General features: G+C 42.5%; 1 protein-coding gene across 3 annotated transcripts in view; it reads left to right on the top strand.

The window, feature by feature from the left end:
- Window positions 1–18,106, top strand: part of SAMD3 (sterile alpha motif domain containing 3) — a 99,314-nt gene that overhangs the window by 40,380 nt on the left and 40,828 nt on the right. For all 3 annotated transcript variants that reach the window (XM_073337290.1, XM_073337288.1, XM_073337289.1), the window contains exons 5-6: window positions 8,594–8,779; window positions 9,188–9,272. In XM_073337290.1, coding sequence (XP_073193391.1) covers window positions 8,594–8,779; window positions 9,188–9,272 — 271 coding nt within the window. The remainder of the gene's footprint in view (window positions 1–8,593; window positions 8,780–9,187; window positions 9,273–18,106) is intronic.

Here is an 18,106-nt window from a genome sequence, read left to right as displayed (position 1 = left end):
TGCAAAGTACGCCATATATTTTGCTGTTGGAGGCTTTTCTGCTGTGTTAATTATGTGCTCAACCATACGATCCAGCCTAAAACCATCCTTGGATAACCAAGGTGACAACACAGGAGTGCAAACGCCATAACTTTTCTTTCAGTGAGACAAAATGTTCCCCATGACATTGGGACTGTAATTTTTGTTCAGTTAGTGGAGACAGAACAGCTCAGTCCATAATGACTTGACTTTATGGTATTAGGTTCCCAAGAGATGTACTGTGTGTGAACACTCTGAGAATACTATGCAGCCAAAGAGAATTACAGTTATAGCGTTTGCTTCACATAACTTCCAAGGATAGTAGAGAGAACATGAAATAAAATGGGAATTTACAGAAATGGCTTGATTAAAAACTAGTTAATAGGCTTTATTATACCAAGGGGATGCCTTTTTCTGAAGTAAGGTGAGATTTACAAATCGATTCTCAGGCATGTTAACCTGGTCTGTGTCCCAAGATCTTGCAGGTATATGAGAGACTTTGTGGGGCACTATATTGACCTTGGCGTTAAACTTCTATTTGTAATAGTCTTGTCCTTGTGTGAGGCCTAGACTAAACACACAAGTTGCACTGGTTTAACTAAAAGTGTGATGTTACATGGGCACAACTTTGGGCTGGTCTTCACTATGCGGAGATCATAGATTCATAGATATTAAGGTCAGAAGGGACCATTATGATCATCTAGTCTGACCTCCTGCACAATGCAGGCCACAGAATCTCACCCACCCGCTCCTGCAATAAACCTCTCACCTATGTCTGAGCTATTGAAGTCCTCAAATCATGGTTTAAAGACTTCAAGGAGCAGAGAATTCTACAGCAAGTGACCCGTGCCCCATGCTACAGAGGAAGGCAAAAAACCTTCAGGGCCTCTTCCAATCTGCTCTGGAGGAAAATTCCTTCCCGACCCCAAATATGGCGATCAGCTGAACCCTGAGCATATGGGCAAGATTCACCAGCCAGATACCCAGGAAAGAATTCTCTGTAGTGACTCAGATCCCACCACATCTAACTTCCCATCACAGGCCATTGGGCCTATTTACCATGAATATTTAAAGATCAATTAATTGCCAAAATCATGTTATCCCATCATACCATCTCTTCCATAAATTTATCGAGTTTAATCTTAAAGCCAGATAGGTTTTTCCCCCCCCACTGCTTCCCGTGGAAGGCTGTTCCAAAACTTCACTCCTCTGATGGTTAGAAACCTTCATCTAATTTCAAGTCTAAATTCACAACGGCCAGTTTATATCCATTTGTTCTTGTGTCCACATTGGTACTGAGCTTAAATAATTCCTCTCCCTCTCTGGTATTTATCCATCTGATATATTTATAGAGAGCAATCCATGCAGCAATCAATCTGTGAAGACCCGCTAAATTGACGGCAGTGCGCTCTCCCGTTGACCCTGGTACTCCAGCTCCCTGAGAAGATTAAGGTAGATCGACGGGAGAGCGTCTCCCATCAACGCAGCGCAGTGAAGACACCAGGGTAAGTCGACCTAAGCTACGTAGCTGGAGTAGCATGGCTTAGGTCTGCTTACCCTGTAGTGAAGACCAGCGCTTTGTGTGTGAACACTTCTGTAAGTAGATAAGCTGTTAGTTGCATCTCTCTCCAGCCAACTCTATTTAATTTAGATCTACTTCACCTATTTAACAGTCGCCCAACTGTGAGTTTTTTGTGGCAACTTCATGTAAACATAATCGCGTATTTCCACCTTATTGCTTCAGGACTTTGAAGGATTTTTCAGACATTGTTTAGAGACTGATGGGGCAAGGTATGAATTTTTCACATCCCTTAGCGACATAGCTGGGTTGACCTTTTTAGTGTAAACCGGGCCTATGTTAAGGTCAGTTCACCATGAAAAGTTACATTGCCGTACCTATGTCTCTCTCACGGGTGTGAAAAATTTGCACCCCTGAGTGACTTAGTTAAATTGACCAAACCTCTGGTGTAGAAGTCTTCCGTTTACCTTGCTACTTCCTCTTGGGAAGTTGGCTTACCTCCAGTGACGGGAGAGGGGTCACCTGTTGCTATAGTAAGAGTTTACACTGAACTGCTATGGCTTCACATTTGCAGCTGTGCTGCTGTAGCATCCTAAGGTTATGTCTACACTTAAAAACTATTTTAGCTGAAACTATTTACACATGGCTTATAACTTCTGTTTACAGCCCAGTGTAGTGAGGGCCTTAGGCCTGGTGTACGTGACAAGGTAAGATCAACATAAGCTGCCTTGCGTTGACCTAGTTGTTCATGTGTCCATGCTTAAATTTGTCCGCCACCAATGTAAATGCCCCATGACGGCAAAGCAGTTACATCACCTCGCCGAGTGGTGTTGAGCCATGGTTAACGTTCTGAGGTCAACACAGTGCGAGTGTAGACACTGCGTTACCTATGTTAACCCTAACTGTCCTCCAGCAGCTGTTCCGCAATGCCCAACACTGATTGCTTTGGTCACAATTGTGAAGTGCATTGGCCAGGAGTCACTGAGTCTGGAAGCCAATCAGCCAGCCTCCCCACTCCACTCTAAAACCCTGCGATTTTTTTGAAATGCCTTTTCCTGATTGTCCAACTTGGTGAGCACACCTAGCAGCTCTCCCTTGTTGTCTGCAGCTTCCCAGCTGAGCATGAGGGCTACACACTCCGTATGCCCCAGGCTGGAGCAGATAGGAGATACAGGATCTCCTGAGCCTGTGGGGAGAAGAGGCTGTGCAGGCACAGCTATGGACAAGCTGTAGAAATGTGGACATCTATGAGCAGATAGCACGGGGGATGCAGGAGAAGGGGTATGACAGGGACCAGCAGCAGTGCTGTGTGAAAGTGAAGTAACTACAGCAGACATACCGCCCTGGAGAGGCCAACGGTCAGTCTGGTGCTGAGCCGCAGGCCCGCCGGTTTTACGGAGAGCTGCATGCCTTGACAGAGACTATACCACTGCCCTATACACCACTGTGGATACCTCGGAGGAGCCTGAGTCCCAGCGAAGAAGAGGAAGAGGATGGGGGACATGAAACTGGGGGTTCATGCTGTGTCGTGAGCCTGGACCTGTTGGAGATTCCACTGCAGTTCAGTCAGTCTTGGTAGCTGAGCACATGTGAGCTTGATGCAGGGGAAGGAATCTCAGGTAAGTGTATAAATGTAATTCCCATTACAATAATGTACTGATGGCGCTCCCAACTTAGCAGGTCAACTTTGCATTAATTTACTCATACTAGAAGAGGCAGAGGTACAACAAAGAGAGGCAGAGCTGTTACATGCTTTTCATTCCCCTATAGAGTTGAGAGGGGCCCGGGACCAGTGGAACAGTTTGTTTACCCAGGCATGTCCCTTGAATCCTTCTGAGAGATCTCGATGAAACTTTCATGGAGGTATTCTGGAATTCTCTCTTGAAGGTTTCTAGGGATGGCAGCTGTATTTTTTCCTTCATGGTGAGATGCTTTCCTATGCCCATCAGTGATAACATCAGCAGGCACATTGCAGTAAACATGATAGCAGCATATGGGCCGGGCACATTTAAGATGCCAGCAGCAGCTGTGTTCTCTGAGCCTTTGTTATCCTCAGGAACACAATATGAGCTAAAATCACCACCACGTGTGGAAAATGGGGCCAGTATTCAGTGCCGTTGCCCTATAGTCATAATTTCATGCTACTGAGCAATTCCCTCCTCATTTTCCTCACCTCTGGTGGGCCATACTCACCACTGCGGGTGCTGTGAGTGGCACTGTGCACAAGCTCTCCAAGCAGAAGTGTCAATAAGTAAGTCTTGTTTAAAACTTTAGGGGAGTGAGGGAAGGAAGTTCTGAATCTTAGCTTTCACTTTTCCATTGTGACTATATTGACAGTGGTATCTCTGTGTTTTGTCTGTAGCTGCTGCCATTGTGGCCTTTGTTTCCCCCCCACACCTCTGCAATGCCAGAGCCAGGTAAGGAGGAGAAAGAAGAGGACTCAGGATGACATCAGTGAGATCCTGTAATCAGACTGTGGGCAGAGGGTGCGGAGAAGGAAAGAGCAAACAGGAGAAAGTTGCAGCAGGAAAAGGAGTTTCTCCGCAAACACACATGCTGCAGGTGCTTGTGGACCTACATGTTCAACAGTTGCAAACTTGCCTCCCTTTGCAGTCTGCAGAGAACTTCATTTTAGCACCTTCCAGCACACCCTTTCCATTCCACGTGGCATCAGGGCCCACCTCCCTACTCCTATCACTCCACCCCGTGGGACGTTACGGACAACTACAGCTTCACATACACTGACCTGTGAGCGCCACAGTTGCTGTATGTGTAGCCAAGATGGACATGAATGTTCTTTTTCGTTATTTAAGTTTTTAATGTATTTGCTTTTAAATTGCATAGATTATTTGTTTTTGCACTGGCTTTGTTACTCAATAAAATATTTTTTGGAAAATAATTTATCTATTAATCTCCAACATATGCTGCAGAATGCCTAGTGGTAGTGAAAGAACCCGCTGCTTGTTATTGTACACTATGACACAACTCATAGGATCAGTGACAAACACAGTTATAATTATAAATGTACAGCAAGCACCACAGAATTAATAGGTGCATTGACTGTGTTATATTCATAGATGTGGAACAGTAACCAGACAGTTCCTAACAGGCCCCAAAACTGCAGGGCCGGATAGAGCATAGTACACCACCGCACATTACCGTAGCTTGCTCTTAAAGTGCTCTTTCAAGGCCTCCCCGAGCCATACAGCTCTTTGTTGAGCTCTTCTAAAAACCCCTATGTCTGCTGTTCAAAGTCAGCAGACAGCTGGTCCACCTCCACCCTTTACCCCATATGAAACTTTCCCCCCTTTGCCTCATAGGTATTACGCGCGACACAGCAGGCAGCTGTAACCCTTGGGATGTTTTTCACTCAGAGATCCAGTCTTATGAGTAAACAAACCGACATCCCTTTAGTCTACCAAAAGCACATTCAACTGTCATTCTGCAACTTCTGAGCTGGTGGTTGAATCTTTCCTTGGTGCTGTTGAGGTGGCCAGTGTACAGCTTCATGAGTCAGGGGAGCAAGAGGTAGACTGGGTCCCCCAGCATCACTGTTGGCATTTCAACATCACCAATGGTAATCCGCCAGTTTGGAAAGAAAAGTCCCTGCTTTCAGCTTTCTGAACAGTCCTGTGTTCTTAGAGATGTGAGCATCATGCACCTTCCCTGATCAGCCAACACGGATGTCAGTGAAGTGTCCCTTGATCAACCAACACTTGCATAACCATAGAGAAGTAGCCCTTTCTGTTGATGTACTCTGTGGCAAGGTGGGCTGGTTCCAGGGATGCACATGCCATCACTCTGCTGCAGTTTGGGAGCCCCGTTGCCACAAATCCATCTGCTATGTTCTGCACATTGCTGAGAGACACAGTCCTGTGTAGCAGGAGATGATTGGTGACCCTGCACACTTGCATGACAACAGCTTCCACAGTGGATTTTCCAACTCCAAAACGATTTCCCACTGACTCATAGCAATCTGGTGTTGCAGGTTTCCACAGTGCGATCACTGCGCATTTGTGCACTGTCAGTGGAGCTCTTATTCTGTTGTCCAGGGGATGGAGGGCTGGTGTGAGCTTGGTGCACGGATCCAGGAATGTGGCCTTTCACATACAAAAGTTCTGCAGCCACTGCTTGTCATTGCAACCCTGCATTACAGTGTGATCCCAGTTGTTTCTTGGGCTCAGATATGGCACTATGCCATCCGCAACTGCTCTGTGAACTCCACCAACAGCCTTGAATTGGTTTTCTCTATGTTCCGCAGCAATCTGCTGTCCATGAAATCATCATGTTCTCCATCGATGCGGTTCTTGCAGCTCTGCAAATTCTAGAGGATCATGTGCCCTGTGCTTCCAAAGTTCATGACAATAGTGCCAAGGCTCCATACTTCTGTCAGAGATGACAGACCGTGAGGAAGGCCCTGTGGTTTCATGGCATTTTTGAAAAGGGTGCAAAATTTGGAATGTAGATGACTCTATGGGATGGAGAAAGTTGCATGCTGGGAAGTAGACCCCTAGCTCCCAGTCATCTCTGAATGACTTGTTTCTACCCTACCATGCATTGTCAAAACTTCCCAAAAGACAATGTGCTGGATGGTGACAAGTTGAGACAAGCACCCCTGTTGAGTATGTGCGGTATCGGCGCAAGGATGCGAGATGCTAATTGTGGTTTATGCTGACATAATTTGCAGCAGCCAAAATTTGTAGTGTAGACGTGGCCTTAGAAGTGAAAATTTCTGTATTATGTGCCAAACCTCAGTCTACTCTATTTCCCTCCCACCTTCCTTAACTGATTATAATCGATTGATTGCTAAATTTCTGTGACTTTAGCACAAAATGTCTTTGAATTAACCAAGGCAGTCTCCTTTTAAGTTACCTTCCATTATTCCTAATACTCTCTTGCCAGGTGAGGAAGAATTATCAGAGCTTTTGTAAAGGGAAATCATGCCTCATCAATCTATTAGAATTCTTTGGAAGGGGTCAACAAACATGTGGACAAGGGTGATCCAATGAGTATAGTGCACTTGAACTCTCAGAAAGTCTTTGATGAGGTCCCTCACCAAACTCTTAAACAAAGTAAGCAGTCTTGGGATAAGAGGGAAGGTGCTCTCAGGGTTCAGTTACTCGTTAAAAGATAGGAAACAAAGGGTAGGAATATATGGTCAGTTTTCAGAATGAAGAGAGGTAAATAGTGGTGTCCCACAGGGGTCTGTACTGGGACCAGTGCTGTTCAACATATTCCTAAATGCTCTGGAAAAAGGGGTAAACAGTGAGGTGGCAAAGTTTTTAGATGCTACAAAATTACTCAAGATCGTTAAGTCCAAAGCAGATTGTGAAGGGGAACAAAGGGATCTCACAAAACTCAGTGACTGGGCAACAAAATGGCCGATGAAATTCAATGTTAATAAATGCAAAGTAGTCCATATTGGAAAACATAATCCCAACTTTACACAAAAAAAGTGATTGGGTTGTAAATTAGCTGTTACCACTGGAGAAAGAGATCTATTGGAGTCGTTGTGGATAGTTCTCTGAAAATATCTGCTCAATGTGCAGCAGCAGCCAAAAAAGCTAACAGTGTTTCAAACTGTTAGGAAAAGGACAGATAAGACAGTAAATATATATTTATAAATGCACTATAAAAATGCATGGTACATCTACAGCTTGAGTACTGTGTGTAGTTCTGGTTGTCTCATCTCAAAAAAGATATGTTAGAATTGGAAAAGGTACAGAGAAGGACAATAACAATGATTAGGGGGATGGAACAGCTTCCATATGAGGAGTGATTAAAAAGACTGGGACTATTCAGCTTGGAAAAGAGATCATAGAATATCAGGGTTGGAAGGGACCTCAGGGGGTCATCTAGTCCAACCCCCTGCTCAAAGCGGGACCAGTCCTCAATTTTTGCCCCAGATCCCAAATGGCCCCCTCAAGGATTGAACTCACAACCCTGGGTTTAGCAGGCCAATGCTCAAACCACTGAGCTATCCTTCCTTGACTAAGGGCATATCATAGAGGTCTATTAAATCATGAATGGTGTGGAGAAAGTGACTAGGGAAGTTTTATTTACCATTTTACATAACACAAGAACCTAGGGGGTCACCCAATGGAATAAATAGGCAGCAGATTTAAAACAAACAAAAGGAAGTACTTCACACAGCACACAATCAACCTATGGAACTCATTGCCAGAGGATGTTGTGAAGGCCAAAATATAACTGGATTAAAAAAAGAATTAGATGTGTTCATGGAGGATAGGTTCATCAATGGCTATTAACCAAGATTGTCAGGGACACAATCATAAGGTCCAGGTATCTCTGACCCTGAGCCCCTGATTGCCAGAAACTGGGACTAGATGATGGGATGGATCGCATGATTGCCATGGCAGTTCAGTCTGAAGATCTGTCATTGGCCATGGTCCGAAGACAGAATAATGGGCTAGATAGACCATTGGTCTGACCCAGTATGGCCCTTCTTATGTAAATATGTTTTGACTCTGAATCTGCAAAGACATGCATATGAGGTGACTCACTAAACTCGTGGGACTTCTGGCATACTTGAAATTAAACATGTGGAAGACTTTGCAGGGTCTAGGCTCGTGTATCTTTACTGATTTTTTTCTAAAACAGTGGCTTATTCACCCATTCTGGTTGGAGCCAAATATTAATTGCTAAAATAACAAATATTATCATCCATATATGTTTTGTGCCAAAAGCTCTTTTGTGCATGTTCAGTTGGTGAAAAAGTTTGGTTGCCTTCTCCTAGCTCCTGATTTAAAGCACGGTGTATAAAACATTTAACTATTTTAACATCCAGATTGGTTGATTTTATTACACGTTTTGAATGTAACTTTATTCTTAAGTAGAAACTAAGAGAAAGCAAAAAATAATAAGCATCTCTGATCAAGCCTAAAACACCAGTAGTTTTTAATCAGTATGGCCATAACTTTCTTCCCTACAAAAACACTTGGCTTATTTTTTTCCCTTGCTTAGTTTCCCACAGGGAAAAAAAGAACTATATGAGCATCTGATAATCTTTGATATCTTTAACCCTTTCTTTTACAGAAAAAATATGAAACATGTTTTTGCACGATGTGAAACAGTACAGTGGACAAACTCATATGTTTTGCCAGAGTTTCCTTATGATGTCCAATGCATATTAGAAGAAAGGAAATGCCCTGACCACAGCATGAGAATAAGGATTATTGAATTTTTACAGGCAGACATGACAAAATACCTGGAAGGATCACTGTAAGTACAATAGTTTTGAGATTCGCTCTTTTCTGCGGCGGGGGGAGGAGGGGAGCTCATTGCACAATGAAATTCCCAGATGATGATAAACCACTCTCTGCAATCTGTAAACTTAAATAGTTAAAGGCATTGCTCCAAAGCCCACTGAAGTCAGTGGAAAAACACTCTTGGTTTTAATGATGGACTTTGGATCAAGCTCTAAAGGCTCTTCCCATGCATTACTTTTAGGATAATTTCTTTTTCCTTTACTATGTAATTTAATGTAAAATGTTTTGGAAACACTGTATCAATTGAGCTTGATATCCTCTTTAAAAAAAACAAAACAAAACCCCAGACTCCAAATTGCAAAAAAAAAAGTGTCTAAAATGACACCTATTCCTGTATTTTCTTTTTATCTTGTTTGAACAGGTATCCAAACAGTCAGCAGTATAATGTTGTCGTCAATGCATTGCTACAGGCATACCCGTTCCTTGATGAGGATGGGAATGGCTTTGTAAGTATCATAATTAGTGCAGTTCTGTTTATCTTAAATCTCTATGAAATATGAAACTTTTTAAATCTGATTGTTTAGAGGGAGACTAATTCAGAGAAAATTAATATCAGTTTGTTTGGTGTTTTTATTTTGCTTAGTGCTGCAGCTTCTCTTTTAAGTTTTGTATTCCAAATAATATACTTAATCTTAAACACCAGCTGTTGCACAAGATTCATTACATTACATGCTGATTATCAAAGCGACTGTCAGATCATACATACATAAGTACTAATGAAAAGTTACCTAGTTGTTGCTTGAGTTGACTTTCTCTGTAATGCGCTTGATTTCTAAAAAACTGTAATTGGATAAGTGTTAAACATGTGCTAGTTTAAAATTCATGTTCATGGCGATGATACTAATATGCCAGGCCAATGGACAATTGTATTTGTATGGGGGAGATATAAACATTACATTATGAATATTTTTGGTGTTTGCCTTATGCTAGTGCAATGCATTGTGATGATCATTAGTGAACTTGTTTACTGTTACCTGTCTGTATCAAGTAGTTATGTGTTCATATATTTTTATATATGGCAGGAGTAGGTACATTTGGAAAAAATACTCAGTAGACCACTGCTAGGACTCTCATGTGGTTACATCAGGAAGCAGAATGGAAGGAGGAGACGCTGTTAGGTTTGGACGTAATTTTTCATTTTCAGGGTCCAAAATATAGATCTGCAATCTCCAAGGATAATGTGCAGGCCTGTTGACTTCACATCATTGCCTTGCCATGTGATACAGCCCCTGGTAAAAGACTGCGGGAGGTGGAGGGGGGTTTGCTCTAAGAGACACATACATGTCCTCCACACAGTTATTGCAGAAAATGCAATCTAAGCCCTGGTCTACACTAGGACTTTAGGTCGAATTTAGCAGCATTAAATCGATATAAACCTGCACCCGTCCACACGATGAAGCCTTTTATTTCGACTTAAAGGGCTCTTAAAATCGATTTCCTTACTCCACCCCTGACAAGTGGATTAGCGCTTAAATCGGCCTTGCCGGCTCGAATTTGGGGTACTGTGGACACAATTCGACGGTATTGGCCTCCGGGAGCTATCCCAGAGTGCTCCATTGTGACCGCTCTGGACAGCACTCTCAACTCAGATGCACTGGCCAGGTAGACAGGAAAAGAACCGCGAACTTTGGAATCTCATTTCCTATTTGGCCAGTGTGGCAAGCTGCAGGTGACCATGCAGAGCTCATCAGCAGAGGTGACCATGATGGAGTCCCAGAATCGCAAAAGAGCTCCAGCATGGACCGAACGGGAGGTATGGGATCTGATCGCTGTATGGGGAGAGGAATCCGTGCTATCAGAACTCTGTTCCAGTTTTCGAAATGCCAAAACCTTTGTGAAAATCTCCCAGGGCATGAAGGACAGAGGCCATAACAGGGACCCGAAGCAGTGCCGCGTGAAACTGAAGGAGCTGAGGCAAGCCTACCAGAAAACCAGAGAGGCGAACGGCCGCTCTGGGTCAGAGCCCCAAACATGCCGCTTCTATGATGAGTTGCATGCCATTTTAGGGGGTTCAGCCACCACTACCCCAGCCGTGTTGTTTGACTCCTTCAATGGAGATGGAGGCAATACGGAAGCAGGTTTTGGGGACGAAGATGATGATGATGAGGTTGTAGATAGCTCACAGCAAGCAAGCGGAGAAACCGGTTTTCCCGACAGCCAGGAACTGTTTCTCACCCTGGACCTGGAGCCAGTACCCCCCGAACCCACCCAACACTGCCTCCTGGACCCAACAGGCGGAGAAGGGACCTCCGGTGAGTGTACCTTTTAAAATACTATACATGGTTTAAAAGCAAGCATGTGAAAGGATTACTTTGCCCTGGCATTCGCGGCTCTCCTGGATGTACTCCCAAAGCCTTTGCAAAAGGTTTCTGGGGAGGGCAGCCTTATTGCGTCCTTCATGGTAGGACACTTTACCACTCCAGGCCAGTAACACGTACTCGGGAATCATTGTACAACAAAGCATTGCAGTGTATGTTTGCTGGCATTCAAACAACATCCGTTCTTTATCTCTCTGTGTTATCCTCAGGAGAGTGAGATATAATTCATGGTCACCTGGTTGAAATAGAGTGCTTTTCTTCAGGGGACACTCAGAGGAGCCCATTCCTGCTGGGCTGTTTGCCTGTGGCTGAGTAGAAATGTTCCCCGCTGTTAGCCACAGGGAGGGGGGAGGGTTGAGGGGGTAGCCACGCGGTGGGGGGAGGCAAAATGTGACCTTGTAACGAAAGCACATGTGCTACGTATGTAATGTTAACAGCAAGGTTTACCCTGAAAGAGTGTAGCCACTGTTTTATAAAATGTGTCTTTTTAAATACCACGTTCCCTTTTTTTTTCTCCACCAGCTGCATGTGTTTCAATGATCACAGGATCTTCTCCTTCCCAGAGGCTAGTGAAGCTTAGAAAGAAAAAAAAAAAACGCACTTGAGATGAAATGTTCTCCGAGCTCATGCTGTCCTCCCACACTGACAGAGCACAGACGAATGCGTGGAGGCAAATAATGTCAGAGTGCAGGAAAGCACAAAATGACCGGGAGGAGAGGTGGAGGGCTGAAGAGAGTAAGTGACGGGCTGAAGACAGGGCTGAAGCTCAAATGTGGCGGCAGCGTGATGAGAGGAGGCAGGATTCAATGCTGAGGCTGCTGGAGGACCAAACCAGTATGCTCCAGTGTATGGCTGAGCTGCAGCAAAGGCAGCTGGAGCACAGACTGCCACTACAGCCCCTGTGTAACCAACCGCCCTCCTCCCCAAGTTCCATAGCCTCCACACCCAGACGCCCAAGAACGCGGTGGGGGGGCCTCCAGCCAACCAGCCACTCCACCACAGAGGATTGCCCAAAAAAAAGAAGGCTGGCATTCAATAAATTTTAAAGTTGTAAACTTTTAAAGTGCTGTGTGGCATTTTCCTTCCCTCCTCCACCACCCCTCCTGGGCTACCTTGGTAGTCATCCCCCTGTTTGTGTGATGAATGAATAAAGAATGCATGAATGTGAAGCAACAATGACTTTATTGCCTCTGCAAGCGGTGATTGAAGGGAGGAGGGGAGGGTGCTTAGCTTACAGGGAAGTAGAGTGAACCAAGGGGCGAGGGGTTTCATCAAGGAGAAACAAACAGAACTTTCACACCGTAGCCTGGCCAGTCGTGAAACTGGTTTTCAAAGCTTCTCTGATGCGTACCACGCCCTCCTGTGCTCTTCTAACCGCCCTGGTGTCTGGCTGCGTGTACCGTCTGCTGCCAGAAGGAAATGGGTTGCTGCTACTGTGTAGCAATGCCGTACCGTGTCTGCCAGCACCCAGGAGACATACGGTGACGGTTACCTGAGCGGGCTCCATGCTTGCCGTGGTATGGTGTCTGCACAGGTAACTCAGGAAAAAAGGCGTGAAACGATTGTCTGCCCTTGCTTTCACGGGGGGAGGGAGGGAAGGGGGGCCTGATGATATGTACCCAGAACCACCCGCGACAATGTTTTAGCCCCATCAGACATTGGGATCTCAACCCAGAATTCCAATGGGCAGCGGAGACTGCGGGAACTGTGGGATAGCTACCCACAGTGCAACGCTCCGGAAGTCGACTCTAGCCTCGGTACTGTGGAAGCGCTCCGCCGAGTTAATGCACTTAATGCACTTAGAGCATTTTCTGTGGAGACACACACACTTGAATATATAAAACTGATGTCTAAAAAACCGACTTCTATAAATTCGACCTTATTCCGTAGTGTAGACATACCCTAAGGAAAAACGTGATGAATATCCCAATTCTCCTTTCAGCCTGGGCATTGTGATAGGGAAGTACCACACTGAAGTAAGCAAACTCCCCATCCTGGGAAGGAAAGGCGAGGTAAAGAAAGCATCAATTTTTGCTCAAAATTCCTGTTGAGAACCCCCAATAGGAGTTCCATGCCTGGGTCATTGGTACGACATGACCCCGTTTGTAAAGACTGACTAGATTCCATTTGTGAGTGTTTCTAAGGTCCCATCTACAGAACTTCATTTTAGGAAAAATTGTGTTTTAAATGTGGCTCTGAAAGCAGCTTTCCCTAACAAATATAGACATGGCTAAACTGTGCTATAAATCATTTTATAAAACCGTTCTTTGTCAAATTTTTCATCCCTTTCTGAATTGGCTGGGGACATTGCATTAGCAGCCTGCTAGCAGAAACTGTATTTGGGGAGTAGTATAATGTAGACTGAGCAAGCAACTTGGTGGGGCAGAGGCTTCTGTTTTGGTAACGTGTCTGTTTTATTTTTGACATTTTGTTTAGTAACTGGGAAACATAGCTGGAAGAAACAACAAAAGCATGCAAGGAAAAGGTTCAACCTAAAGAGTCACAATCTTGTGAATCTCATATGTTAAAAGTTTAAGTGAGAGCCCCCACTTCTGTAGTGGTCTGGAAATGCAATTTACATCTCATGGGAAATGTCAACATTTCAAAATTTGTTTCCATTCTGAATCAGAACAAAGAAGTCAAAATACTGAACATTCTCGAAAAATTCAGAAGAGTTTTGAATCTGAAATGTTGGAACAAAAACTGTCAGTATTTTTGCTGGAGATTACTTGACATTTCAGAAACGGAAAATAAAAAGAACGTTTGGAAAAATCTTAAAAATTGAAGTAGATCGATTCCAGTGAAACAACATTTCCCTATAGGAAAGTTTTCATGCACAAGTTTTTTTTACCAGCTCTAGTTTTCAAATATTGACACTTGTTTTGGTCTAAAATATAAAAAAGTATAACTTAAATGCAGTTAATACTTTTCTTTTTTATGGAGAATAAAGTAATTTAGATATTAGGAATCTCAGACTGGCAGAGCAAGATCTTCTAAAGGTCAAGTGTTTCTCCAGTATTAGTAGGAGAAACATGAATATAGAATCCTACACAAAAGCTTGCCATTTCTTTTTGTAGTAGAGAGGTAACCAGAAAGATGCGGTCTACTACTGGTCATTTAAAAATTATTCATAATACCAGTCAACGTTTGAGATATCTGTTTTAAACAAATAAGAGTCTTATTAGCTCTTTATTTAGAGTGGGAGGCAGGTAAGAATTAAGATAAAACCCCCAATTTAAAGAAAAGAGTGGCTAAAAGATACTAAATGTAAAACTATATCCCTGTAATCCATTAGTGAAGAGCTTTGAGCTACTTTTGGAATGAAACACAAGTTTCACCACATAGGACTGGCTTGGGGATGAGAGGGGAAATCAATGCTTGAATCTTATTTAAGGTTGCCCCATCCCCCTCTCCCCCTCCTCCACGCGTGCTCCCTCCAATAGTCCTCCCTCTTGCTTGAAAGATATATCCGGTCACATGGAACACTTAAAAAAGTTAATCTAACTTTTTAGATAAATGGGGTAAATTTCTGGTCTATAGTATAAACTGAATGGTGCTGTAAAACGGAATGGTATAGAAAAAGTGTTGGAATAAACAGGATTTATGTAAGAGCAACAAATGGCTTTAAGGACGTATTTTAGGAAAAAACTAGTTCTGAATGCTTCAAAGATATTAAAATTTTGAACACAAACATGATTGGTTTGTGTGGATGAGCCCTACTACTTTTTACTCTTTATTTAAGAAGAGTCCTTAAAAGTCACTTTGTAGACAAGTTTTTATTCCTATCAAAGAACAGTGGAAAAGCAGCCAAAAACAAAACAAAAAAATTGGTGATCTCTTACAGAACAAGATTAATAGGAATTTAATTAAAAACACCCTAGGGAAAGGCTGAGATCTCTCCCACTAAGAACTAACAACAAAAGATAAAATATTGAAAATACATACAATTAGCATGGGCAAATTCCGGAGTTGTGATGTTAGTTTTTATTATTATTTTTAATAACTTCATTAAATTTTAAATATATACACACACAACTAAACTATATATGTAAGCTTCTCATAATATATCAATTATTTGCTACCTAAGTTTAGCTATACTTGAAAATATAAATTATTTGTATTACAAAATTTACAATCAAAATTTGTTTATAAAATTCCAGCTAATTAAATATAAAACTAACAAATAAGATAAGAATTGGAAGCAAAATTCAGAGGAGAGAGGTAGACAAGAAGGAAATAAAATGGGTAGAAAAGAGTGGGGCTGCATTTAATAGGATCATTGAGATACTTAAAGGAAATAATTTTTCTTGGGTATTTCTATTATATTCCATGATGGTCAACCTTATGAAGTCTTTGTTCCAGTCTTCAATTGTTGGTCATTTTTTTGGATTTCCATTTTTCTAGTACTCCTCTTTCAGCAGTAATTAGTGCTCCACTGAGCCAAAGTTTTTCAGATTAATTCAGCTTCCAATTAACATCCATTAGGACTTTTTAAAATTACATGTTTAACTTGTAACACAGTTTTATTTGATAGGAAAAAGTAAACTCTGCAATTAAGTTCTGCCCAAAACATTCAGGTATAGGAGCATTCCCAGAGCATATGGGCTAAGTTAGCAGCTGTTGACTCATAGCATCAACGTTTGTCTGACTTAGCAGCACCTGTTTTGATCAGCTGGAGAAGGGTCCAATGCACCCTCCATCCGATTTTCTGTGGGATTAATCTTTAAATATCGGTCCAAGGAACAGATTGACAAACTGGCTAAAATTTGTTTCCATTGGTTAGCAGAGAATTTCTTCTTTAGGGAATCCATGTTTAATTCAAATTTGCTGGCCAAGTGTGCATATAGATTTGCCATAGGTCTTGGCAATCGGTAATATTTGGAGAAATGAAAGCAGTTCCCAGGTGGATCAGGGGTAGCACATGCATGTGAGCCAAACAGATGATAGATGGCATGTTTAAGGTGGACGTATGGGCACTCCTCCTTAGTTTCTAGATTGAACCTTTCTTTTAATATTGTAAAAAGGAGGAAGGTATCATTTTCAATAAAATTGACTGATGGTCAAAATCCCTTTCCTAATCAAATGTGGCCAAATGATGGGGTTGTCTGCTATACATAGTTTTGAGTTACCCAAGATAAAGGCCTTGGTACGTAGAAGGGGGGTGATATTTAAATATAGTAGATATCATACACCAAGTGTCTCTGGCTGCCACAATGGTTGGTAATTGTTCTTTAGGGAATAGATAGTGATCAGTGTGTAGCATGCTGGAAAGGGTTAAAGGAACCACCAATGCTGCTTCCAGCTGGTTCCAATCCAGGGCTCTACAGTTTGAGAGAATGACTCACTGTCCTGCTTGGCTAATTATTGCCTGAAGGTAAAGTTTAAAATTGGGAAATCTAAAACCTCTGTCTTGATAGGGAGCTGTAATTTTTGTAAGGAGATTCTGGCTTTTTACCAGCACCCCACAAGGAGGATTTGAACATGTTGATTTTAGTAAAATTAAAAGGGAAGAATATGGATAGGGAGGGAGGGAGAAGAGTTCAATCAAAATGAATGCCTTCCCAGGATCCTCTTTATTCTGTTTGTTTTTCTCCAAATGGGGAAAGGTACTGCCTGCCATCTGTTTAAATAGTTTGCTAACTGCATGATTAATGGGGATAGGTTAACCTTGACTATGTTTTTCATTTCCTTAGCAAACAGGATGCCAAGATATCTGAGGTACACAAGGGTGGGGGAGTTGATTGCCATGCATTGTACTTTTGAATGACATGATGACTTATAAATGGGTGGGTGAATAGTATGGATTGATGTATATAGCTGTATGGAGACATGGGTTTTGCATAAACCTCCCCATTGTCTCTGATCATGTGTTTACCTCTAATATCTGAAATACACATAATATGACTGTCAAGGTTCCTCCCCCACTCTGAACTCTAGGGTACAGATGTGGGGACCTGCATGAAAAACCTCCCTAGCTTATCTTTACCAGCTTAGGTCAAAACTTCCCCAAGGTACAAAATATTCCACCCGTCGTCCTTGGATTGGCCGCTACCACCACCAAACTAATACTGGTTACTGGGGAAGAGCTGTTTGGACGCGTCTTTCCCCCCAAAATACTTCCCAAAACCTTGCACCCCACTTCCTGGACAAGGTTTGGTAAAAAGCCTCGCCAATTTGCCTAGGTGACTATAGACCCAGACCCTTGGATCTTAAGAATAATGAACAATCCTCCCAACACTTGCACCCCCCCTTTCCTGGGAAATGTTGGATAAAAAGCCTCACCAATTTGCATAGGTGACCACAGACCCAAACCCTTGGATCTGAGAACAATGACAAAGCATTCAGTTTCTTACAAGAAGACTTTTAATAAAAATAGAAGTAAATAGAAATAAAGAAATCCCCCCTGTAAAATCAGGATGGTAGATATCTTACAGGGTAATTAGATTCAAAAACATAGAGAACCCCTCTAGGCAAAACCTTAAGTTACAAAAAAGATACACAGACAGAAATAGTTATTCTATTCAGCACAATTCTTTTCTCAGCCATTTAAAGAAATCATAATCTAACACATACCTAGCTAGATTACTTACTAAAAGTTCTAAGACTCCATTCCTGGTCTATCCCTGGCAGAAAACAGTATATAGACAGACACACAGACCCTTTGTTTCTCTTCCTCCTCCCAGCTTTTGAAAGTATCTTGTCTCCTCATTGGTCATTTTGGTCAGGTGTCAGCGAGGTTACCTTTAGCTTCTTAACCCTTTACAGGTGAGAGGAGCTTTCCCCTGGCCAGGAGGGATTTCAAAGGGGTTTACCCTTCTCTTTATATTTATGACAGGGATATTAATTTAGAAAAAACGTGGATCATCTTTATTGGCTCCAAATACATTAATTAGGGTATATAGAGAGTCAGAGATCTTAGCCTTCTCCAGCAAAAATCTACCTTCCTTATCTTTATTTACATC

The sequence above is a fragment of the Lepidochelys kempii genome, chromosome 3 (assembly GCF_965140265.1).
Source record: "Lepidochelys kempii isolate rLepKem1 chromosome 3, rLepKem1.hap2, whole genome shotgun sequence".
In the NCBI taxonomy this organism is placed as follows: Eukaryota; Metazoa; Chordata; order Testudines; family Cheloniidae; genus Lepidochelys; species Lepidochelys kempii.
This window is presented reverse-complemented; position numbering and strand designations above follow the sequence as displayed.